General features: G+C 32.2%; 1 protein-coding gene across 1 annotated transcript; it reads right to left on the bottom strand.

Moving 5' to 3' along the window:
* Window positions 1-1,280: 1,280 nt before the first annotated feature.
* LOC125504895 (RNA polymerase II degradation factor 1-like) lies at window positions 1,281-23,593 on the bottom strand. Its single transcript, XM_048667564.1, has 7 exons — window positions 23,333-23,593; window positions 14,286-14,499; window positions 12,362-14,174; window positions 11,999-12,249; window positions 11,651-11,933; window positions 9,657-9,938; window positions 1,281-2,193 (listed from the first exon to the last, which is right to left on the bottom strand). The coding sequence occupies exons 1-7, from the start codon at window positions 23,351-23,353 to the stop codon at window positions 2,007-2,009; spliced, it is 3,051 nt and encodes a 1,016-aa protein (XP_048523521.1). The 5' UTR covers window positions 23,354-23,593; the 3' UTR covers window positions 1,281-2,006.
* Between the last annotated feature and the right edge of the window lie 4,355 nt (window positions 23,594-27,948).

A 27,948-nucleotide genomic window follows, 5' to 3' on the forward strand; every position in this document is an offset into this window, starting at 1 on the left:
TTGCGAAAACAAGATATCATGGCAAAATTAATTTGCACTCAATCTCGAAAAATTGACATTCTCGTCTTTTTGGTAAGTTTATAGCCAATTTGGATGGACTCTCAACTTGATTGTAGCAACAGTTATTTGAGACAAAGAGCTAAAAAACGTTGAACCATCTGAAGGAATTTCAGTTTTTTTACTTTGATTTGCTCTTTTAGGAAAATCAGAGGAATAAAATGCTAATTTTAGCATTGAATTTTTAGCAGTATGCACCGCCATTAGTAACGAAAAATATTATATGAAATATTAAAGCATTTTGTTCCAAATCAATTAAAAAGGTGACTGCGGGAGCAAAATATATTACATATAGATACTGATAGCAAGCATGTGCAATCACGATTAGATCCGATGAAAGATATGCTATGTTCCAAGATCTCCTGGATGTACCTCTGAGAATGATGATCTCTCTTGAATTATTACCAGATTCGTTCAGACCTCCAAATAAATTCCCCCCCAAAACCCCAGTATTGAGCCAACACGGAAAGCCAGTTGTTAAACCATGCATGCTCTATTGTATCTTCCTCCTGATTCTCTTCAGATTAATACTTGGGTATCGGAATATTTTAATCCCACTGTGACCTTCCTTGGGCACTTGACCAAAAAATCCTAACTTGCTTGTGGGGTATGGTTAAGAAAGGATCTTTTGCGACGCATTTGCATGCAACATATTTCATTTAATCCGAATTTATCAAGCTTCTTACTGTTTTGGAGAAAATTGCAACATTTCGGGCACTTTGAATTCTTTTTTTATTTTATCTCATTTCCGGTAAAAACCCGATTTTTTTTAAACTCACAGTTTTATAAAACGCTGGTCCATTTGGTTTGAGGAGCAAAAGGTCCTGCAAAAAGTAGTAAGGCGTTGAACTTCCGAGTAATGGCTGGTAAAAGCCCAATTATTTAAATAAACTAATTCAAAACACATGCATTAGCCAATCAAAATTAGATACGTATAAATACATAAAAGGGATGTTTATTGATTTTGTTCAAAATTCGATTATAAGTTCGGATTTCTACTAGTAAACCGCTGCGGTGCTTTTAATGGATTTGGGTCTGTGTCGAATTTATAGCTAGGCGATTTGCAACACGTGAAATTTTTTTAAATTTACTAAAAAAATGCGCAATTTTCGTAATTTGTTAGACCTAGTCTATTAACCCAATAATGCAAAATATCAGTTTTCAAATTTCATATTTCATAATTAAATACGTTTGTTGTATAAAGAAAGTTCATGCACAAGCCATACAGGAAAACGTTTTTATTTACATAAAGATTTATTTATAAAAGTAATACATTCTATATACATGTTACATAATCATAAATGTACCAATAGAGCTCAATAAGCACATTTTGAATACATTTTTTAAAGGCAACTGTTATGGAAAAATAACAAAATCAACTTTTCAAACTGCACTGATATATTATTATATTAATCAACCACATCTAGAAGATGAATGAAATGAGGCAAAGTTTTTTATAAATAAATTATATTTGACTACTCACTTCTCAGTTGCCCTTCTAATAACGAAATCATAAAATTATTGAAATATGTTATTAAATTGAGCTTTCAAGTATATTGAAATAGAGGCAATTCTGCAAAGCAAAAATCTAAATTTTTCTAAACATTATTTTACTACTTACAGTTACTTTAAATTTTCTTTTGAAATAAGATTTTCGACTCTGCAGACAGTAACTGATGAATACAGTATATTCTGCTCAAGACCTAAAAATAAACAAAACGGTATTTGCTACTCATTAACAATGGCAATTAGACCACTTTGTTTAGTTTGCCATAGGTCTGGGGTTAAATATGGAATTACATAGCTGATTGTTCACCACTCACTAATATTCTATCAAGCATCTTATTATCTATCAATAGAAAAGTATAAAAAACAATATACAGGCAGTGTTTTGTACAATAATTTATTAATTCGAAACATCATATGAAAAATACAGAATTTTTATAGTTCTAATGAGCCTTTTGATTCGCCGTAGTTTCCGAACTTTTCGCAGCTTGACCATTACTCAGATCATCCGAAGAGTTTGCTTCAGCAGCTTCAACAAAAGCTGAAGATAGTTCGCCGCTCAATTTACTGACGTTGTTTGTGGTTAAGTCGTACATAAAAATTTCTTTTTCTTGTTCTGGTCCTTTAGAGCTGAAAAAAAAATGAAATCTTAATATACGCCGGTGCCAAATACATAAATTAACATATTGTTTCAATTGCATCTCAACTTTGCAACCTTCAATCTACTAACATTTTTAGTTAATATCGCGCCTTCAATTGGAATTGAGAAAAACTACAGGAAGTTTATCTGAGAATGACTTTCCGCTAAACACAGCTTTTTAATATCTGCAGCCTAATTTTTCCCAATTTTTTACACTAATCGGAAAATATTTTAGAGCTGGGTTTTCGTACCTGGATTGAAAATTTTCTAAGAGAACTGCAGCTAATTAAAATCATGAAACTCAATTTCTATTTTTATATGATGATGAAAAATATCACCATCGAGCTATTTTCAATCAAACTTGTCGCCAATTCTAAAGATTTAATTACTGTGAACATTAATGTGTTTTCACATTTTCTCAAAAATAATGATACCTAAAACTATTCGATAACAGTTTAACAACAAAAATAATTTTACTTTGATTAAAAATGATCACCAACTAAGTAAATTACAATACCAAGAAGTTGTTTAGAATTCCACAGTCAAATATCAAATTGCGGTTGCTGCATATTTTTCCATAGTTATAATGGTATAAGAATTCGCATCTGAAGAAACTTTTTTCAGAGACTATAATTTCAACTTGTAATCTGCTATTAAATAAATGGTTTGAATTTTTTCATTAGTTATTACAAATTATTATATTGAAACTGATTATTGCAAATTGCCTTTAAGACCATTATTACGACTGAATAAAACCAAACGCATGAGAATATTTATATCTTGTCTGGATTTGTAATGGATTTCAAAAATGTATGCTATGTAGCAAAATAATCGAAATATTTTTAATTAGATCTTGTTGCAAAAACTCGATGTAGTAAAACAGAAAACGTAATATTGTGTGCTCAAAATTAATGAAACGCCGTTTTTTAGTTGTGTAAGTTTCTGTGCAATCGAATTATTCAGTATTCGCTGACACTTTCTAAAATCAAGCAATACATTAAGTTCAGTTAAATTATCAGCTATTTAACAGAATATAGACCTAAATATATCAATAAAATGGAATTTTATTTATTTTTTTACTCGCCTTATGCGATATAGTCCATTTCATGCTTCAATTTTGTCAAAGTTTAATGTACTTATTTACAGACAAATCTTTTAATAAAATAGTTGAAGACAGCAATACTGTGTATTTCCAGCAATTACGAACATTACAACAATTCTAGGGAGTGTTCGATATCTAAATAGACAAATTGCGTTGTTTCATTTGATTAATTTATTATTTTAAAAAGCTAGTTAGGTAGTATCAGAAAAAACATTAAAATGCATTTTATATTTTACGTTATTCTAAAAGGTCTATGCCAGATACCATTAAAATTACAATACAAGCAACAAAGAAATGGTTTATAAACATATTTTAATTACACTAATTTCTGGAAAAATTATTCTCAAGCCTGTAAATTAATAATTTAAAAAAATAAAAAACCCATAAACTTTGAAACTACTTATTTGATGGCATTACAGAAAAGTTTAAAACCTGAAAGTTGGGAATTATTTGTTGCAAAAAAATTTCATAAAAACAAACTGAATACCATTTATAGCTAAACAAACTTGTTTGGTTTTTAAACGATTCAATTGTAAAATATGATGCTATTTTCACATGAACGTGAAGATTTGGTTTGGGATGTTGAAATCATTAATTTTCAAGTGTTTTGGTGACAAAGTACCAAATGAACCATTCAAGTTATATAAGTTATTATTGAAGTATATATTATAAACTACTTCAGTTAGAGGCCTTAAGGTAAATTTTGTATTTGAAATGGAACATTTCAACACAACAAATAATTTAAGCGTTTAAATTGTCTTCTATTTTCGTAAAACAACTCATAAAAAATGTATAGAGATGCAAAAGATGCAAAAAATAATAAATAATTTGCTACTTACGGCCAATGTATCAGTTTAGCAAAAAGGTAAGACAAAATTGAAATTAATTGATGCAACAACAGATCAAAACCGAATCTGGTTTCAATGTACCCACATCTGTACCTTCACGACAATTACTTGCTACTGAGAAAATCGTTATTTAATTTTAACAGGTGCAATTGGCATTCAAATTGTAACGTCCAATATTAACAAATTATTTACCATTGCAGTTTGTGGTTGAGGACTTTCGCTTTCAGACACTTTTTTATGAGGCAAGATTTGTAAAAGTCTGGCTATTAAATGATGACAAATTGGTTGCTACTTGGACTTATAGAAGTAAATCATACTCATGCATTGAACTTGATATCGATGTTGCAGAAACAACTGAGTTTTTTAAATAAATTATTAAATAAAACTGTTGAACGTGATAAGTGAAAGTTAGTTAAGTTGAAGTAGCTAGCATTAAAAATATGAACCAAGCCAGCCTACCAATTGGTAGTTGAAATGAATAATGAAAATCGTAAATAATTTGTAAAATTTAAGTCTTTATTTCAAATCGAATAACACAATAAAAAATCAACAATCTCAACATAACCAACACATCATCATGGGCACTTTGGAACCTGCCAGTAAGTAGTTCCTCAAGCTTAGTGCTTGCTGCTTTTCTTGTGTCCCCAGTGCTTATGGTGATCATGACCTCCCTTCTTGCCATGATCATGGTGATGATGGTGATGATGCTCGTGTCCTCCATGTCCTTTGTGTCCACCGTCTTCATGATGGTGTCCTCCGTGATGATGATGCTTCTTATGTCCGTGATGATCATGATGGTGGCCTCCCTTATGATGGTGTCCCTTGTGGTGACCTCCCTTTTTGTATCCATGTTCATGGTGGAACCCTCCATGTTTCTCATGATGACCGCCATCATGATCTTCGTCGAAGAAGTGTTTTTCTTTCTTGAATTCGTCAAGATGATGTTGATCGTGACCTCCATCGGTATGGTGGCCCTTTTTGTAATGTCCCTTTTCACCGAAGTGATGTCCTTTCTCTCCCTTTTCGCCGTGATGGTGATGACCATGGTATCCTTCGTCATGATGATGGTGCTTCTTGTGTCCGCCATGCTCTCCATAATGATGGTGATGGTCCCCTTTGTCATGATGCCCTTTGTCGCCCTTTTCATGATGATGATGACCACCGTGATCGTGGTGGCCTTTGCCTCCATGGTGATGGTGGTGATGAGCATGGTGATGATGACCACCACCCTTGCCCCATTCAGAACCGCCACCATGATCGTGCTTGGAAGCTGCAACTTCTAAGTCGGCGACTTGGGCAACTTTAGCTACTTTGGCAACTTCACCAACTTTAGCTGCTTCAGCTTCGCGTCTCTGCCTTGATATTTCCCTGGCTTGCGAGAACGAAACTGCACAAAGAGCCACAAGGGCCAACACACACAGCCCTTTAAGGGAAGTCATATTGATTGTTGTACAGTGAGTACAACGAGTCGATACTGATTTGCTTGAAAGCGGTAGTGGCTTTTATATGAATCTCGATTACACTCTTAGTTTATGGTCATGGCGAAAGAAGCATTTGATCTGCAACATTTATTAACAAACTTTTGGGTATTGCATCTTGTGGTCGATCATTCTGACTAAGCTTCTGAAATGTGTAATTATGACGGCTATTTTTAATTTTTAGCAATCTTTGCCATAAAATAGTTCCAAGATTTTCAACATTTCTACATAGCATTTGTCGTAATAACAATTGAAATTCTTCAAATAAAGAACTGATAAATAAAATAAAAGTTTCGATTCTGATTAGAAAAAATGCAGAAGTATATATGCAATTGTTTTTCATTCTCGTTCTTATTTTTGTACTTCTTTAGTAGGAAGGTCTGTTTTAATAACATTGATATCTAATAAAATTATTTTATGCCATTTATGTCTTAATATTTTAAAGTATAAATATAAAAAAAATATAAATTGTCGGTCGACCATTAAATTTGATCGAAAGGCGATTAATAACTTTGTAAAGTTCCACACAACTGGGACCAAAAAATTCAATAACAATTGCATGGAAAGTGAAAAAACTGCGCTTGAAAAATATATAATTAAAAAGTTCAAATGAGCTTCTAGAATGAATTAATGGATATCTCCTACAAATATATCCGTTAATGGATAACTGGACAGTGACCAATTGTCGATCTAGTGCAAATAAATAATGTTGCATCATCTTTTTACGATAACATTGTATCAGCTTTAAGATACTAAAAATGTAGAAATTCAAAACTTGCAGTTGTAAGTTATATTATCTTTTTCTTACTTTATATGTTTTCAAATTTGATATGAGAAGATAATGTGTAGATAGATGCAGCTGTAGTGATTATTCGACGAAAACGTTCGTTTGAACGAAATCGTTTTCACTTTTTTGCTACATCCGATAATCAAATTAATAAAAAATATGAATTTTTTACGCATTTTAGAATTTTCAAAAGCATCGATATAAAATGCAATTCAAAATTATGTTTTATTCATCTAACTATTTGGAAATACATGATTATTAATGCTAAACCCGGTACACATGTCATTTATTTATTGATTATTTATCTGTTACTGTTATATGTCAATTTTTATTGTATTTTAATATTTTTATACGCATTGTATAATTCGCCTTGGATTTTTTCCGTTTAATAAATTTGAATTTAAATTAAACTAAAATGGGACTATACAAGACTGCATTGTTTATCGGATGACAACAATCATATAAAATCGTCAAACATTAAAAAAAAATTAATTTTTGGTTTGCATGGTTAATTTCAGACAATTTTTAATTGCAATAAAATACGAATAATGAATTTGACAATTTTTATATTCGGAAATGGCATGTAAGTGTTAGTCTTAACTTTCATTGAATGCTAATTCCGATCTTTTTATCATTTAAAAATTATTTTTATCAATTTAAAAAAAAATCTAATCTTCTTTTGCGAGAAAGCAGTATTTCATAGATTAATGTAACCTTTGTTGTAAATTTTCGAAGTTCTGCTTTTCAGATATTAATTTCCAAGTTTTCAGTCTACGAAATAAAAATGCAGATGAAGATTTTGTGGTGAAACCAACATTTTCTGAACTTGGTAAAATTAAATAAACGCCTTTATTACTTTTTCCAATAGTATAGTTGCGTACAATGTTAACGTGTAAAATTGCATATATGAACAAACAATTTGAGCTACTAGAAGAAATTGCATTTATATTTATTAAAAAAATAGCAGATGTTTTAATCGGACTGCATTTAACAAGCAGTGAGCGGTTCACTAAAATTTTGAACTATACAAATTATTAAACTGGTTATGAAATGATTGAAAAAAGTATTTCGTAAAGTCGCCTTTTTTGTTCCTTCGCCCGGTAACGTCTAACTTGTGATTTAGTAAGTTTTTTGTGGCATTGGCGCATAGATGAATAGTACTTTTCTGCGAAAAAGTGCATAAAACATACCGTTAAATGTAATTAAATAATAAGCAGCACGGATTGTTAATACTTTTTATTGTATGCAGACTGCGGCGGCGGTGATGGGACTGTATGGAACTTGTCATGAAGAAATCAGAAAATTTATCTGGTCCCATTACGTTTCAAGAGACACACGTAATATTTTAATTTGCAGTAACCAAATGAAAAGACTCAATTTTTTTATAGTGTAAATGGTCTCGTTAACTAATTTTCTAGCTTTTAACTGGAAAAGCAATATGCTGAGTTTTAAGTAGATTGACCCAAAGTATACATAACAATTTTATAAAACGCACGATTAATTTTAATAAATATAACTTTCAAGGAAGTGAATAAACAAGACTTATACATATATATTGATGAGCAAAGAAATGCGCCAAGATAGCAAAAAAGTCAGACATTTACTACTAACACGAATAACACGCAATAAATTAACAATAATTAAAATATGAGGATAACTACTACGCATTTGAAAGAAATGTGCCGAATTAATTACATTTTTGCTGTACGAGAAACTTTGCTTGAATATATGATCATTTTGTGAGGGATGTTTTAAGTACTCATTTTGTAAAAGATCGCATAGCTATTGACAAATTTAAATAAAAACAAATTTATTACGTAAATAAGAAACATAAGAAACACTGTTTATGATTGTAAAATTGTAAAAGTATTCTGTCCAATAAAAATATATTTGTTATAGGTAGTGAACGGAAATTGAATATGGAGCTCACTGCTTCTATCTTTTAGAGGTAAGGGCTTCAAGTTAAAACTAAGCTAGATAGAAACACCTGCCCCTGCTCACATATTAAAACCGTAAATTTAGATAAATCATAAAATAATTAGTGCCTATGCAAATAAAAAAAATGTTTGAAGCTATTAAACCAAAAATGCAAATTAGTTACCAAATAATGGATTCGTTATCGTACTTGTACTAACGATTTAGAAATATGAGGCGTATTCTATAGACAAAAATGTGCTTCCTATTTTCTGAGCAAACTGCGCAATTTGTTAAAGTTATATTGAAGATTAATGACCAAGGTTTACAAATGTACCGCCTATCACTTACATTTTACATAAACGATTTTTTCTAAAAGCGCTGAAACACGTAACTTTTTGAAATTATTGATCACCTTTTTTTGATAGCATTCTTCACTCCTTTACGGTTCCTTCATGCATAGTTTTGTAGTGTAGTAGTAAAAGTGGCTTTTTAAGTAATTTTTTTTTGCATTTGTAACGAGAAACGTTTCGTCGCTCAAACTTCAATTGATGTAAAACATTTAAAATTTCACTTCATGCATTAAAACAAGTTTTTTCTTCTACCGGGGTAAAATTGAAGCTTTTTGCTGAAGTCATAGTACATATATAGTAGTTGAAGTATAAACGCAAGAACTAATACAAATAAATGACAAATGAAATAAAATAAGGTAATTTAACAGCGTTTTAAACTGTTGCTATTTATCATTTCAAATTTAAATTTAGAAACTCTGTGTTACTGCAAGAATATACATTTTTAGGAAATTTAAGATCAAGTTTGTGAAACTCATATTTTCTAAGTTCTGATTAAAATGTACGATTTAGTATTTTCCAAATCCTGAAAATTATTGAAAGAACTCAAACTAAAACTATTCGAAATAGATTATCATTATATTTTTGCATTTAATAGTTAACATTAGTTACGTTAACTATATCACAGCTAATTTATTTAGTTGCTAAATAAAAATAAGGTTGGATTAAGCTTATCGGAAATGCTAATCGTTAAGCCGTAATATATTAATGGATACTAATCAAATAATGGCGAAGGAAAGAAAACATCAAGTCTTTTAAAAACATTAAAAAATTAATTATAGTGGGCGTTTTTTCCTTCGTTTTGGTGATTGAAAATGATAAAATACATACACTAATATGACTAAGGTATTAAGGGAGCGAAAATGAAGTGGTTTATCGCCAAATTCAAGTTAAATATGAAAGTACGATATAATTAAATAATAATCTCAATCTTCTAAAATTGCGATAATGTTACGACAGTAGTAATAACTTACTTTGTCACAAGAAGAATGACGGCCTGTTTCGACACAGCAGTGTTTTTCTCACTATCCAAAAATTTCTTATAATTGTCCTGGGTTGGATTGGCCAGTAGCTCTTTTAGGGGACCGTTTTGGATAAATTGCAGATCGTTGTCTGGACTGGCTTCTCGGGTTTTACGTGATGAAAAATCGTAGCTTATTGGAGCCAGAACTACCACGCTCGAGATTCGTTTGCCTTTGAGTTCGGGAACATCCGGTATAGGAAACTGAGTTCCATTTACTTTTAATGGCAAATATCTGCAATTAAATCAATTAAACTTATTAAACTTTGTTGGTTTTCTTATTTAATAATAAATCAATACTATACAGGTAATGTTCATACTTGTTAAGAGCTTTGAAAATTAGGCAGTACTCTAAGAGGTTTAAAATCTTGAAATCTTGAATTTGAGTAAGGTTATTACCTACTTTCTTTAAACTTCAGCTCTTTTATTTTATTTAACAATTTTGTATCTCTTGAGTATGTTATAATGTTTCATCCATTGGCAAATCCCTTTAAAATTATTTTGTTAAAGCTTCGAAACCCTCAATTGATGGAGGAAGCTACTATAGAAATAACGTTACTAAGGGTTTAAGGTTTACCTTTCAGTTTCTATACCATCCTATATTAAATTTTGTCAAATTTGTTGTCCAGTTGATTCAAGCTTCGAAGCAATTTTCAATTGTATCATTTATTTTTTTTCTAAAATATCTGATAGGCATTGTATTTATTCACTGTAAATTGTTTTCTCTGGCGGTATGCAAATATTAAAGTTGTTTAAATTGATTAATTCGTCTGCCTAATTTAACCTGTATATCATTTTACTCCGTAACCCGTTCTTTTCGTTCTTTTTTTAATTTTTTATTTTAAAGTTTTATCACTTTACTCAACAATCAACCAAAACGTTGATTTGTTGAGATCATCTTGTAAATAAAAGAACATGAGAAAATAAAAAAAAAACTTTTCAAGGCATGAAGTTTATCTTTTTGCTTTTGGTGTTGAAATTAAAAAAATCATGCAATTGGGAGCATGTCAGAAATTTTGAATTGTTCCATTTGGCATCAGGTAGAAACTTTCCCTGAAGTACTCCATTTTTACAAGAACACTGACTAACAAACAGAATAGTTAGGAAACCATTCTTAGTTAGTTAGGGCTCAATTGGCCGTGAACCCGTTATTTTGCTGAACAGTTTACATCAACAGCTGTAAGGTTTGCAACTTTTGATTATTTAGAGGAAATTTCCGGAAGCAAGTGGAAAGCACGGTAGCCATAGTCAAATCAAGAGCGGATCCAAAAGGTAGATCATGTGAGTCATGGCCCTCCATTGTGCTCGGTTTATGTTGATTAACTATAATTTTTCAACTTCATAAACATCAAAATACTGAATTTCTAGTACATGACCTCCCCCCTGACTTGAAAGCTGGATTCGCCGCTGCTCAATGTGTGATTTCGCTTCCAGAATCAAAACTGCTCGAATTTCTTCACTCATGTTGTTACTGAAATTATGACTTTTTTTAGAAGAGTGCCAACATTTCCTTATCGATAATCGACTTTCTAAAAAGGCCATTTATTTCTCTCTGGAATGAACCATTCTGGTACTACAGGAGGTATTTTGCTTCCGTGAAATGAGCAAAACCGGGGCGGAAAACATTAAATGTTGGTCTAATCTTTCACCTAAATGTCTGATATTCAACTTTCGGTTTCTGACTCAAAACTGCCCGAATTTCCTCACACCCGTTATGACGGAATGGAATTTTCAACTCTCTATCCAACTATACCAATGTCATGTCATGACCAACCATGTCATAATCAGCACAAGGGGGTCAAGCCCCTTTGTGCTGAGTATTTGTCGACAAACGATCATTTTTCTAATTTCATAAACAACAAAAGACTGAATTTCTACTACATGACCCTCCCCTCTGTTACTTGAAAGCTTGATCCGGCTCTGAGCCAAATATGTAAAATTATTTACCTATTATAACTATTATCGTTCAAAACTACTGGTTCCACCTGCTTAGCAGCATCACTAATATATGCCTCTTGGACTTTCTGTCCTTTGTCAGTTTCGGGATTGTATTTAACAACTTTCATTTCAACGTTGGTTTCAGCAGGGGCAACTGCAACTTCACTTATCTCCGATTCTTCAGCAGACATTTCTTGGTCTTGTGAAGTTGATGCACTATCTCTTCGCGCAGTCAATGCTGCAACTTGAGGTACTTGTTCACTCCCAGCTGCAGCAATCTGCTGGGCGCCTCCTGTTAAATTGGGTCAATATAACGTTATGGAACATTTTTTAGGATTCAAACCTAAAATTTCTTACCAGCCCCGTAGAAGTTAGCTAATTGATCTGGAGGTAAAGCTGATAGTGGAATGTCACCAACTTTGTCGTAATCCAATATAGAAATATCTGCATTATTTAGAATTCCTGATGAGAGAAGTTGCTGCCTTAAGTCTTCGGGAACTTCATCTGGTAATTGAGCTTCCAAGATTTTTGGATCTTTGGTAGTTGTGGAAGGCTTTTCTGGTTCTTGTGTGGTTGTTGTAGGTTTGACTGTAGTTGTTGAATACGATCTAAAATCAATGCATATGTTGTAATAACTGGTGAAATTTATGTTATGTTAAATTACTATATTAATTATATTATTATCTTTGTTATTCAAAATTTAAGAGCAGTTTAACTCACCTGATGGCACTCTTTTCTGCGGATCGCTGATTCGTATATACCGGGCCTGATGATTGATTTGGTATACCGTTTTGTGAATGTGAAGTTTGTAGATATTGTTGAGGATTCTGCCCAGTTTGACTTTTCACTTGTTTGTGAGCTCTGTTTAGGCCCTCATCGTTTTGCCTCGAAGAAACAGCAAAACTGGCCTGTTGTTGATAATTATGCTCTGAACCTTCAAGAGATGAAGCTTCTGACAACTGCCCGGTGGTAGGATCGACAATCAAATGTTGTTCAAATTTAGGAAGACTTTGGAGAAGTTCTCCGCCTGGAGGCAGCACATCTTGCGCACTTCGCAAGTTATTCAAATGCTCTTGATATTGGGTTTGTTCGTTAGAGCTTTGTTGTGAATGTTGGATTTGATGTTGTTGTACTTGCTGCTGCTGATGTTGTTGGTGTTGCTGTTGTTGCTGCTGTTGTTGCTGATGGTGGACATTTTGATATTGGAGATTATGCTGCTCTGGTCGTGGTTGCTCAACAATTTTAAATTGGCTATTAACTTCTGGGTAGCTTGGTGCTGGACGATTTACGGGTACCGGCTGCTGATGATTAATTCGAGTTTCCGGTCTAAACTGAATATTTTGACCATTGTGCGGAAGTTGTTGCGGCGGCGACTGATGAACAGTTGGCTGAGTTGGCGGCGATTGAATAAATGATTGATGCGGCGAATCATGAGTAGGAAGAGGTTGTGAAAATGTTGGCTGTGAAGGTCTTATATGTTCAAAGGGCGTGTATGGTACTGGTTTGCGCTGACTAGGAGGCAGAACTTCGGAAAACTGATGTTGGTGCTGATATCTTGATGACGGTTGTTGATGAGAAGGAGGAGAAAAGCTTGGTGTCGCTTTTGACTGATACTGTGGAGGTGGAGGATGCGAAATAGAATGGGAGAAATTTGGAAAAGATGATGGTCGAGATGATTGCTGCGAACTTGCTGGCTTTGTGTAAGGAGGATGTTGATAGGGATACTTAGACGGGGGAAAGAATGACGGAGGAGGCCTACTGTTAAATTCTCTGTTAGGAGACCGACTGTTATATTGGTTAGATGATTGCGGATAGTTATTAAATGGTCGATATGGCTGTGGTGCTCGAACTTCGGTTCTGTATTCCTCCGAGCTAGATGGAAAATAGTTTTGAGCTGGCCTTTTAAAGTAAACATCAGAGAAAGATGTTAATTGACGTGCTCGTGGTTGGTCTTCTTGAGGTCTGATTTGAGGTCCGGGATAATCCTCGGGCTTGCTGGACCGTTTGTCATAATCAAAACCCTCTTTGCCAAAAGTGACTTTAACGTTGTTGCCAGGGCTGTGATATACTTCAGAGTCTGGTTTAATTATTGTTCTTAGCGTTGTGCTGGGTTTGGGCGCCTCTGTGACCTCATTAGAGTAAGCCCCATACCCCGATTGAGGAGTGTCTTTCCACTCTTCTTCGGGCTCTGTCTCTTCTGGTACTACAGGAGCAATGGCCGGAATGGGCTTATCGTAAATAACAGAATCTTTTCCGTAGCCGTTTGGATTTTTTTTGTACTTTACATAAAATACTTGAACTTCTTCTTTCTTTTTCTTTTGTGGCGGTGGAGGTGCTTCGGTGGGCGGAGCTGGCAAAGTTATATTCGATTCCTTAATTATGATTTCAATAATCGGCTCCGGCTCTTTAATATACACTGGCTTTTCTACAATCTTTATAAAAGGTTTATGAGGGATGTAGATTGTATCACCATGTCCTCCTCGGTCAACGGGATCGCTCACATGGTTACCACTGGTTAGCTCCTGGCCGGGATCTGCATCAGGGGATAAAGTGTTAGTATCGTATAAAGGATCGCGCTGAGAATAGTGGATCAGAGGTTCCATTTGAACAGCATAAGGAGGTGCAGGAAGAGAATGTGGTCTACCTTTGCGATATGCATGGGGTGGGCCTGGGTAATACTGAGTTTGGGGGTAGTGAGATGGGTGCTGGAGTCCATTGGATATCCTCCTCTCCAAGCGATAACTGTGAGGTCCTGTATAGTATTGGGAGAGGGCGTGATCTAGTTGACGTTTATCTTTTTTCTTTGGGCGATGCTCGTCAGCGGAGTGGACTAGTATTATAAGGCAATATACAGTTATCTGAAATGAAGTGTATATTATTATTATAATAGTAAGTGTTGAGCTATTCTGTAGATAGTTTATGTGAGATTTATGTGTTTTCGTGAGATTTTGCTTACCAGTTTCTGTACAGAACCGAAAATATACCACGTTTGTAATAAATAAAAAATATGAATGTTTGGTATCGGTAGCTAATTTGAGGAGAATTAGTAAAAAGTTAAAGTTATAAGGACATAATTACATATTTGGTTGTAGTTTTTAGTTCTGATCAATTTTTTTATAAGAATTTTTAAAACTTTATCAAAAATAAAGACACTTTTCCAAATTAAATTTGTTGACAAACCCGCCTACACGACTAAAAACCTGGAATTGATGATTACATTTTAAATTTTGGAACATGCAGACCTGATTAGAAAGAACTTAACAACTTGGAGAAAACTAACTTTAAGTTAGAAAGACAGAAAGGGATTATTCTAGTAACGATTTATCAAAGGGTTTACCTTGTGTTCAGGGCTGCTTCAAACATCAAAATGATGACAAAAATTAATATAACGTAGTGGATGAAATTATTGAAATTTAAATAAAACTTTTAACAAAGTCTAATACATGATCTAATGCCGCTTTAACATTCAGGGTGTACATTGATAGGAAATGTGCAGATCTGATTCACGATGTGTACCAAATTAAAGTTTGGTACTTTCTGAGTATATTTCTTCAATGGATTCACGACAAAACACTCTATTTAGTCAAAACCAAAACAATTATTCGAACTTTATCCATGTCTAACATTTCCAAAACTTCTCTTTCTTATGCACTAAAAGCAAATAAAACGCCTTTTCACGTCCTTCCTTTCCATGTTATCCTTCTTATTCTACTAATCGCGACATCTCAGAGACATACTGGGTTGAACATCTTATGTATAAATGCAACCAAAAAGAATTTATTATTATGAATTACAAAAAGCAATAAGTAGATATATTTGACGTCAGAGATGATTATTACTTGTATAAACTTCTTCTTCTAGACTTCTATAAAATTCAAAAAAATACCGTACATAATAAAATAATTTCTACATTTTATAGCTGATTCATTGAAGAAATCGAAAATGAAAATAAGTAGATTTTGACCTAGAATTGAAATGCTAAATGTCACCAGACAGCTCATTTCAAGTTCTGCGATTATTTAAGACACACCCGTGTAATATGATATAAATAACTCTCTTGCACATTTCAGGTCAGTACCGTATATTCTGCTGTACTAAAATCACGAACAATCCATTCTTTTTGAGTTATTTCGCATATTTCCGATACTCAACAAGTGAATTTACCAATAGTGTTGACCGCTTCTCAGTTTTGTCACGCAGAAGAAATTTCCGTACTTTCATTTTCAAAGAACGTTCTTCGACGCTGTGCTTCACCGTTAACCTCTTTTTACATCCGCAGTGAACGATGAGTAAAAAGCAAGAATTATCATTGAATTATGTATTTATTTGCTTATTACTCGTTGACAATAGTTCTTTGTTAATGAACGTCCTTCCTGGTACGCGACTACCGTTACAGGTTGCCCAATTACAATTAGCTCTATAAAATATTTTTGGAAGTATGGAAAGTAGGTATATTATTATTAGAAAAACAAGTGTTGTTTGTTAATTGTGCTAACTATGACTGCCTCATTACAAAACTCATTACAAATAATAATCTTCTTTCTTCATTACATTTCTTTGATCCCTTTAAAATTAATTATATTATACGAAATGTTTAGGATTCTTTGTTGCCTTATCTGGAAAATGTATTGTCTAGTTTTATTTTCAGCTGACCATTATTTTCAGATGCTTTAATATACGATTTTTGGTATCATACGTATATATACGAGTATATAAAATACCGTTAAAATTAAATAATCCATTACAATTTTTGTACGTAAAATTGAGTTTAAAATGTTATTGTCTGTAGGTAAACCTAAAGACTAGTTTCGGATATTTACTTTAGAAATTACAATTTTATAGATATGTGCTCCTTTCATACAACTTTTAGTTCATTTAGCACATTGTGAAATTAAAAAAAGTCTTTAACTCTTTACTCGCTTCTTCTTGCTTCCAATATGCGTTACCCTACAGTTTTATTTGTTTGTGCAGAAAGCTCAAATCGAGCGAAAATACAAAAGAAAAAGCGATTACTTATATCGTTTCGAAATGACCATTTAAATATATTTTCAAAAGTTAACAATTAATAAAAAGTGAGCATCGATGGTGGTTTACAATAACAAGGCAAAATAGACAAAATTTGTGGCCTTGGATACGACCATGAATATATGTAGATGTATTTAAATTTTACTACATTTTTAATTTAAAAAGTATTTTGAAGTAGCGTTAATGGTACAGCATAAAATTTGCTTTGAGGTACAATTTAAACTGAAATAACAATGGCACTGTTATACTCTCTTTAATAATTAACACTAAATCTCAATTAGCGCTCAGTGCAAATTCTTCTGATTAGCATTTTCAATTAGCACCCATTTGTATTAGACTTGTATTATACAAAACCACATCCGCAACGCATGTAAAAGAAATCAATCTTTAGTAGACTGCAGTAGACATATAGGCTACACTATATAATACCAGAATAAGTTTGGTTTCTACAGTGGTCTAGATAACACCCAGTCAGTTAAGGCAATGTGAAATTATTTTCTTATTGGGTTCGAACTATTTCTTTAGCTCTCTAGCAATAAAAACTAATAAAAAGTATAGCATGTTACCACTTAAATTGATACCAATCCATTTCGATGTATTTACACAAGGCCAGAATGTTTTCTTTACAACCTTAATGGTTTCTATTGACACAAAATGTCCGTAATTAAAATTCCTTTACTTACAAGAAATCACTCTGATTGAACAGTATAAAGACGTTAAGCTCCTGGAGCGTTTGTTATTGAAATTTAGTTTTAATTATTTTGTTATACAGTTCCTTTATATGGAATTGGTGAGAGCAATCTTAGTAGTTTGCAACAATACACATCTCCAACGATTATAATGAAGTACATCACAAAACCACTAGAAAAATACTAGTACTAACAATGATAAAAATTGAAAAGGTATTTCTACGAAAACTTTCGCAGAAAGAAGCTAATTTTCTAATGCAACTGATTTACCGTTTAGATGCCCGCTCAACGAGTCAGCATTATTACACGTAATTTGTCTCCAGTAGTTTAACATTTTCCTTGGACATCAAATTAATAGTATGTTCTACAAATTAACCATCTCCAATCTAATTGGTACCAATATAACATTTTGAGAGGTTACATTCAATTAATCACCAGGTGTTGAAAGAGCATCAGCCCAATCTCCAATTCATTGATATTATAAATAAAAAGATTGCCTGTTCGAGAAAATGAAAGCAAACGTTACATAACAAGTTGAAAGATTATAGGTTAAAAAAATCCTTAAATTACGTTCGTCTTTAACACGAGAGTTTGTGCTTTAGATCGATTAGTTCTACATATCTCTTCCGCAATATCCAAGGATGACTATGGCATTAGCTGAGGTTTTCCTTTCACTTCAAAGTAGAAATACATGCATTCTTTAAGTACCTAAATGTGAATACTCAAATTTTGTTATACTTTAAAAATTCAGATACCGTAATACGGCTTTACTTTGAAATTTGCCCCGTTCTTCTGAGCCGAGCTTCCAGAAGTTTTAGAGAGACCCAATAATAAATGTAATATTAATTATTTGAGTGGCAAGTACGGGGTTTTCAAGTTTTCAAAAAACAGGATATTTACTGATTGTTAACTTAGAGACAGAAAATCTCGTAAAAAATGCAATAAATAAATTAACGAAAGATTCTTAAAGAAAAGTGCATAATTGATGTAGCCAAATTTTGGAAAGCATTAAACATCATTAAAACTCTGGTATTAATCAGTCAATTAATCAATTTGGAGTACCTCAGTTTTAATTAAATTTCATATTTGGCTTGGAAGCAAGGTTAGAAAAAAGGCGATAAAACCACCCAAGCAACAAGAACTAAAATATTAATTATAATTTACTACAAACAACTTACAAAATTACTTACAAAATTAATTAAATAATTTCTAAAAGTTATACTTTCTCAATTAGGCTACTGCTCAAGGAGTAGGTAGTATATGGTAATATAATTAAGCCTTTGACCCCTAAAACTTAGGGGTATATAACAAATAATTTAAATCGATTTTTATATGAAGTTCTAAAAAAGCTATATCAAAAAAACATTTCTCCATTATTGGGATTTTGGGAATGCATTTTTTCCTTATTTTCGTAGATTCAATAAAGTATTTACAAATAGTTTTGAAACCCGTATTTTCATAGAGATATCAAAATAGCTTAAAACTTTCTATGGTATGTTATTTTCTACAACAAAATAAATTCAGGGAAACTTTTTACCCAAAACCGCATATAATTCAAGTAATGCTATTTGAAAAGTAAACTTTAGATGTCCTTCTTAGAGGTGGTTGTCTCAAAGCCTCATAATTAATTTCTCAGCCTTCCAGCTGTGTGCATAAATGCCAGAACATGCTGAAGCCACAAAAAAGAAAACGTTTCAATACAGGACGTGTTCAATTTATGTACCTTTCATTTATATTAAGTAACAATCGATTATGCGTACAGATAACCATAGCATCTATTCCCAACATAGGACGTGGGAATAGATAGATTATACGAGCCGTTACTGATTGTGAGCGTTGAAATTGAACATGCTATTTCCTGACAGACCAATTGTTGTAGTCGTTGGTATACAAATTTTCTGTATAGACAATAAAGGATTGAAAGTAGTCTTTCAGACTGGTCCATTGTTGTTTTCGTCAGTGTCATAGAAAGTAAGACTCAAATTAACTATTCAGGAAGAAATGCTCTCTCTATGTGTTGAGTTTTATGTGCAGTTGATGAACTTCATCAATTTGATTTCGAATGGTTGTTCAAAAGCGTAAGGTTTAACTAGAAAGTAAATTGATCTATGCACCATTTTAAATTGTTAGTCGCAACTCGAGCGTTTTCGTAAAATTGAATTAATTTATCAGTCACACTTAATTTTAAAGTTTTCTTTGGTGAGCTAAAGTATATATTTGAATCTCGAAAATATTGCAAAAGTAAAAAGATTGAATTCTCGAAATAATAGTTTTTATTTTAACAAGAGTTTCTTTAAGTTTCAAACCTTACTGTGGAAAAAGTTGGATCACCAGAACTATTTAAATTGAAGCGCTATTCTTAATAACGTATTGCTGCTAAAGATGGCATTTCTAATTGTGCTGCGTGTGTGTCTTTCATTTATCAATAATAAACTTATTTTAAGAAAACTATTTGCCATTTCTCATACAGTTAATTTTCAAAAATAAATATTGCATATATATTTGCTTCAATTTTTGGTTATAAAAGCTACAAACTTTGAGTAATATTCAGGGTACACTTATTTCCTTTTGGGTTGAGTTGCCCCACAAAGATCAGTTTTTCAACCCATATTTTCATCTTCTTGAGGTTTAATGTGTAGGATTGAGGATGGGGCTCCAGCTTGGGGTTCATTGTGGCAAACGAGAACCTGGTCGCTATTAACTTGTACACATTTTAAATGAGTGCACTTAATAGTACTTTATATACTGACGTAAATTATACGCTAAATGTGCCACATTTCAAAATGATACAGCATCATTTTGAAATGTGGCACACTATTAAATACTATATAAATTTATTTCAATTCAATTTTTAGATATCGCATAGGATTAGAATTAATAACTTCTCATAGAACCTTAGATAAGTATCGATTATTATACTCATATAAATTCCTCAGCAGTCATTTTAAAAATAACTGGCTAAACAGACAGTTGTTTTTATCTCTGCTATAAAATTTAATGTGAAAATAAATATAAATGCAGGCAAAAGACCTACCAACTGAATGTCTGTATGGGTTTTAAGATGCTAACTTTCACATGTTTTACAAGTATATTTCCCGGTTCATTTATTAGGTAACACCTAACAGAGATGCTGCTATCCTTGACCTACTTAATGACATAGATAAAGTGGAATATTTAATAAAGAGATCCATGGCTATTTGATAAATTGTAATTTTCGACTAAAGCATACAATCGAGCGCTTAGAGACGCGCATTGAGATTTTCCATCCCCACTTAATTTCTCAAAGATATATGAATTTCAAAATAAATATTTTTCTTAACTAACTTACGGGATCATAGTAGATTTTTTTCGAAAAATTTATCACTTTTTATTGCAATTACATACAGTAAATATCTTTTCAAAATTGTATCGAAAATAAACGTACACCAAAAGAAGTTAAAATATATATTGAGCTGTGTAAAAAAGCAATACTTATACTATATAATTGTGATTTCTATCATTAAGCATTTAATTTGTTTAAGGATCACTTATTCCAAATATCTTAATTGATTCATTCATGCTCCACTTATCGCAACTGCATCTATCTCTCACTTAACGCTGAATCTTGTCACGGAAACACGAAAAAAGGATTTTTAAATTACATTGTGGTCACAAAACCATCAAATAGCAAATCAGAAATCTATTTACTATGCGCTGGGTGATGTGATACTATTTAAATGTAAACAAACGACCACTTTCTTCGAAGGCCGACCTCAATTCAGAATCAATATTTATTTAAATTATATATATTCCTGGCCGTTAAGTATCTCTTTGGTTTAATCATGAACCGTTGTTTAACCAATTTTAATCCGAAACACAGCTAGAAACCTATTTGATGTCTTGACATAATTTAAGGAGAACATTTGACGCAAAGGAAGAACTGAAGAACGAAATAATACACAATGAATTTTCGGAAAATGGTAGCAAATGAAATTTAAAATCAACTAAAAAATGAGTAATTATTTAAGTTAGTTTTTAAATGCAAAAGTCGGTTTAAAGTTCTGCACTACCATCGAGTAGTGATTCATCTTTCTGCAGGTTCGACCATTTTCTACAATTTTATCATTAATTTTTTGGCAATAGTCAGTATTGCTGCACTATTTGTACTAATTCCGCTTTGAGAACTTAGTAAGTTAAGCTGAAGGCATTTAATCTAATAACTGCATAGATCGTTAACTAATATGACTCATTACGACAAAGAAACCTCGAATGTGTTGCAGGTTTCTTTACACATAACATTATAACATTAGATTTTCAAACACAGAAATAGGAAATTTGAAAAAAAGATAGGCGAGAACTATTTACAGGATAAGTATAAGTTTGCTTGGGTGAAAGCTGGAAATTTATTTGCCAGATTAATCGAAAGTGCAAATGTGTTGCAAATCGAGATAATAGTGATCTAAACAATTCACTTTCTATAAAAATTGCTGGGTACCACCTATGGACACTTGTGTGGAAGTAAAGTGAAAATAAGTAGAAGAAATTATTATTATAAAACAATTTTTAATAATTCGAGCTATGCTTTGCATTTTGACCACTCAAATAGTTAACTGCAAAGTTTTTAGTAAAACAGTTAATTTCAAAGTAAAATCGGTTAATGGGAAGATACAATAAATGTATGTGCTTCATGCGAAACATAAATTGAAAGTTCCAGCACATCGCGGACCGAGCTATTATTCTATTAGCCCAAATATAGCGAATTTTTACGAGTGATAATCTTATGAATGAGTAAGAAATAACTAAACTAAGTATAAACATTTTTCATAAAAAAATGGGGATGTTCGTACAAAATCGAAAAGATCAATAATGTTTAATTGTTGTGATTAATGGAGGAAAGCTAAATGAAAAAAATTCATGTATAACATATTAGCAATACTAAATTGCCATTCATTGCGGATAGTAATAATTGTTGGACAATGTAACCTGAACATTTCACACAGGTTCTTAATGGTAATAATTGCGATCCGAATAAAGCACTAAATTTTAGAAATTATTTTAACAATAGCACAACACATGTTTATTTATAAATGAGTTTACTGATATAATTTAAATAAAGTATGTTAATGGTTTGATATTTTTAAAGCAACTGTATGGTCATTAAATACGCACTGAGGCATAAGCAAGTTAAATAAATATCTTATTTCGAGTTTCAGTTGAATGTTTTCTTTAAAGCTGGAAATTGTAAAACGTTTTTCCAAAACAGAAATTTTACCAATAACTTTATTGCAATATGTAGGTAACGCCATAAGTATAAAAACAGTTTTTGAGTTTTTACAAGAATCAAGCTAGAAGTGGCATCCCTCGGTAGAAATTGCAATAAACCGATTTTTAAGTAGAATAATTAGTTTTTATCGCGCAAGCAAAGCTATCCAGTTTCATTACGATTCTTTAAAATTTAATTCGTCTAACTAATTTTCTATCCTGCGAAACATAATTCCGAAAATAGTTTTAATTATTTTATTTATTTATATTCAAAACTGTTGGAGAAAGAAATCAAACGAATAGAATAATTTTAATAAAGTCTAGACAACTCAATCAGACCCCGAAAAGTCTAAATATGTGTTTGATCTCTCTTCGAACCTGTGAAATTTAAAGAAAATACATATTTTGTTAACAGGTGATAACAAGATAGATCGTAGATATTTTAAATGATCAACGTCTTTGAATTAAAAAATTATCGGTTTACACCTAATAAAGTAAAACGCTAGCAATTTTGAATAATTCTAGAAATTTTAAATTCTTCGGTATACTTCATTCTCATCTTTTTTGCTAACAATTACAATTGAATTAAATCAAACCGAGGAATACATGAAAAACTCCAATTTTTTAGTAAACGCCCCTCGCTTGTTTATAGTTTTTGCACTTTCATGCGATTTGATATTAATTCCCTGAAATAAATTATTCTAACTTGCTTACATAAAGTGATGAAAAAACTTACACAAAATATTATAATCCTCATGTTGGAAAGAAATTTTCGAGAAACACTCGCGCACACAAACCAATTCGACTACCGAATAGTAGTTGCGTTTTATGTGATATTGACCTAAAAAAATTGTCTCATCGCACACCCTTTGAAAAAGTCAATATTATCGGTGAAGAAGTACGATTATCGACTGGGTATCTAAGTTGAGGAAGCTGCTCGATACCGGCGATCTCTTCTTCAGCAGGCGAGAGGGGCCGACAATTGTGCAGGTGTGGGAAGAAAGGGGCACCTTGTAGAAAGTGGTTTTTGGCCCCCGGCATCGTTAAAATGACGACGCAATGTGACGGTGTCTTGAGTTGTTGGTAAGCGGAATTACTTGCGCCAAATGCAGATTACGTATGCTATTTTGCTTGAGGACATGTGGTTGCTTAAAAGCCATTACATTTTGCCGATATTTGCGGAGTGCACACGCTAAATGGTTGTTGCAAATGGCATTTGAATGCACACAAGTTTTATTGCGAAATTTCGATTTTGCACTAATGTTGTATACTTTCAGTGTTGTTCAAGAACTGCGGGAATGAAGCTGTTTGCGGTACACAGATAATTCGTGAATGAAAATACGTAAACTTGGTTTGAAAACTGCCTTAACCAAATTTAAACAAACTGCATCTTAATCTAACATGTAGTCAAGTTCCAGACATCTATTTTTTGAAAGTGGAATAATCAATGGTAAAAATATGTTCTTTGAGCGTCTTCCCCCAAAAAATATTAAATTTGAGTTTGCACATCAAGGTATTTTTGCTCCAAAACAAAACAAACAAAAAAAGAGTCTAATTTAAATTCCAGTTTTATTACGGAAAAGCAGCTAAAAAATTACCATGTTTTTACCCACCCAGTAACTTTTTTGTCCACACTTTAATAGTTATATTTTCGGTAAAACTATTGTTACAGGGTTAATTAAAATTGAAAGTACAAATATGTTTATGTTCGTATATAAAACAAGTGTTCAAACTTGGCGTCAGAATTTTTATAAATTATTTGAGAAACAACTGAAACGAGAGCCAAAAGAAGCAATAAAGAAACGCTTTACCTAACAACATTTTGCGGAAATTAGGTGGTAGAAAATAGGTGAGAAAAGCTACTGCACTGAGTGCAATTCAAAATATCTAAATCCAAATATTCAATATATATTCAACGAGGCGATATTAAACAAATTATCTTGGTGCAAAATTCAAATTTAGTAAAGTCAACGAAGCAGGAACTTATTCTCAGTGCAACCTGCGAAACAGCTGCAAACGTGCATGGAAAGAAAATCATCGAATATTTGCAATAAGCAATAATGCTCATTGTCCCTTAATTCTAGCAGTGAAAATGGTGAAAACATAGCAAAATTTAACCGAAGTGTTATTCTCGACACAAAATTTTACTTCTTAGCTCAAAGTAGAACTTTTAAAATCACATTACCTATGAAACTGTTAACAGACTCTGTTTGTCCATTGAGTGAATGGGAAAGACCCAGTTTGTTTAAGCCTCTTTCGAAAAATTTTATAATCTACAAAATTTTAAACATCTAGGTCACCAAACACCCACACATAAATATCCTTTGATTTTTTCACTTCATATATGTAAGCTCTTTTGCTTAAAGTAACAATTGAAAAACAGGTGATATCGGAAGATCAAAGGCATCTCATTACCATGGAAGAATTCGGTTTGCAGTCTCACGACTCTTCTTCTCTTAGCTTTAGGCCACCAAAGGAAAAGTGGTTTGCATCATTTTCAACATTCCAAAATTATGTGTGTTGCCAGTAACCTATTTAATGAAAGCGAATGAGTCGATCAGTCACAAATGTGTAATTTTAGGCCATCTCCTTCACGTGTAATTATTATTTATGTATGTTTTCATAAATTGGAATATTATATTTTTAAAAGCTAATTCAATGTTTGCCGTCATTTTTTTTTCAAATTAGGTGAATAATGTAAATACAAGTTAAAAACGTAAATCTATTAATTGTTCGAATTATGTCAAAATGATTAATTTGATCATGCCGATTTACTTTCCATTCTAATTGATGATTTATCGAACAAAGGTGGAAATGATTGCAGTCGTGTGTTGCTAATGTACATAATTAGCTGGCATATAAATGCATTATATTGTATATTGTATGTTTTAAAAATTACATTAAAATCGTCACAAACAGTTTGTTAGAAATTTTCCAAATATCAACCCTTTTTAAGGTATTGTGGGATTACAAATAGAGCAAATATATAAACGCCGATATTTCAATAGAGTCGAATTCTAATCGATAATTCGCAAATGATAAGTATAGAGGTATGCTGCAAAATGTTTTTTTTCTACGAATGTTTTTACAGTAAAAAGGATTCATACATGCTTGATATTCGGGTTATGTCTAGATCGGAAGACCAAAATTAATAAAACATGGCCTTAGAATTAATAATTTTTTATTATACCTTTCATGTACTATTTCTGATTCAATAAATTTAAAGGTTTAAAAATGGAAATATATGATATTGAACTTGTTGATGCTTTACTTTCATTTGATGCATGCTCCACCTATCAGAATTTTGGCTGCAAATTTTTTTCTTTTATTTTTTAGGGATGCTATTATTTGTGCAGAATCTGAATAATTGGTACGTTAAACCGAGTAAAATTATGCATTCGAAAGTTAATTAACCTCCACACCTTACCGTTGCGTAATGCTTCTTGTAATACCCCCTTATCCTATATCTACAGTACGACAACGACAACAGATCAATTAAATGCTAAGTGACGGGATCAGAAAGGCTTTCAAATAATTAATGTCAAAAATTACGCGACTCAACTTTTATAAAAATCGTACTTTCATTCATGAACATTCTCTGTTCACTTCACGGGACACTGTTTCATTGTCTCTGCCCATCCGGACTGACTCCAATTTATATAAGTATACATTATCATCAGTAAAACTTAAAAATCTGCATTTAATTACGAGGAAGTATTTAATTGTTGTTGCATTGATTAATATCATTATTTTAATACTATTTGAATTTTGTTGCTTTAATTATTTGATTTTAAGCAAAAATTAATTAAGGTAAAAGTTGTGTACGTTGTTGGTAGTGAGGGCGTAAACTTGTTTAAAACTCTCTTAAAAACTTTCAACTTTCTTCTGGTTTTTCAGGACGGTTTCACATGTTAGGACATAGTCTTCTTGCATAACGATCTTCACCTATTAAACATTATTCAAAACTACTAATCCTGGGAATATATTGTCTGGGCCATTTCTCTTTTGCGATTAGTTGTAGCTAAATTATGCAGAACCCATTAACTCCAATAATATGAGACATTTGGAAGATAAAACAATAAAATTTCACAAGCATAACAGATATTCCTTTTATAATCACAGATAAACTGCGCAAAAATAGAAGCACATCACTTCTATAATGCCACTTTCAAATTTAGTGTCCCTGGTTCATATATATTGTGCTCGACTGCTAAAAATGTATCTTTCTCCCCATAACGTAGCGTTTCGCAAGGTTTAACTTGAAATTTTTCCACATATTTCGACTGTGAAGGATTGCATGTGAAAGCATGAAATGAGAAAACTGAAAACCATTGAAAATTGAGGGTGAAAAAGTTTAGTAAGTTGCTACTTTTTTTGCACACACAATTATGAGGAAAGTAGGTAGCAATGATTTCCAAAAATGTATTTTAAGTAACCAGTCATGTATTTTACTGTATTATATTCAAAACGTTCTTTTATATTTAATAAATAAAACAGTTTTTGAACTGAAAGGAACTCTTCGCATAATTTTTAAGGCAATAAAACTATTATTCCCTCTTTATTCCTATTACCAAGCAACAACATGAAACCGGCTCAAAACTAAACTCCAAATATTAAAGATCAGATTAAAACGAGAAAATTATTGTTAAATATGTATTGTCTGTTCCAGATCTCACTATAGCATGTTGCAAATACTCAAACGTTAATGATTTATCGTAACACTTTGAATGACAACTAGGAAACCTCATTCAACTGTTAAATTATCCACATCCAAAAGAATCCTAACGTTAAATAAAATTAATGAAAATATGCCACAGACCCAGGAAAATAGTTGCAATTATTATATAATATTTGAAACACTAATAGATCTAATTCGAAGAGAATGTCGAAAGTGCAAATACAACTACTATTGAATCCAAATGGGGCCAGTGGTTCACATGTTGATAATGAACATCACATTGAAATCGAGCAAGAGAAATGTGCTATTTGATTTACCATTCAGATTTTGTCTGTTTTCGTAAATACGTGAAAACAAATTTACTTTACCTCTGGTTGTGTAAACATCTAGGATAATGGTAATAATTAAGCTAAACTTTCAATTTTTCGAAGGATATTTTGACTAACTAGCTTAGTTCAAATTAAGCTAAGCACTCATCAACAATTTAGCCTTGCAATAATTAATGGCCTAACCGTGTTTTTTCACATGTTGCAGGCATAATTAATTAACTAAAACTGTTCAAAAGTAGAATGATGAACCGAATTTAAAAGATTTGATCGTCGTGTTGCTTCAAAAGCCATACACCAATTCTTGGCTTATAATCGATTATAACTTTAACAAGTGTAAACATTTTC

Source organism: Dendroctonus ponderosae, unplaced genomic scaffold (assembly GCF_020466585.1).
Source record: "Dendroctonus ponderosae isolate FM_Combo_2020 unplaced genomic scaffold, Dpon_F_20191213v2 Dpon_F_20191213_6, whole genome shotgun sequence".
Lineage (NCBI taxonomy): Eukaryota > Metazoa > Arthropoda > Insecta > Coleoptera > Curculionidae > Dendroctonus > Dendroctonus ponderosae.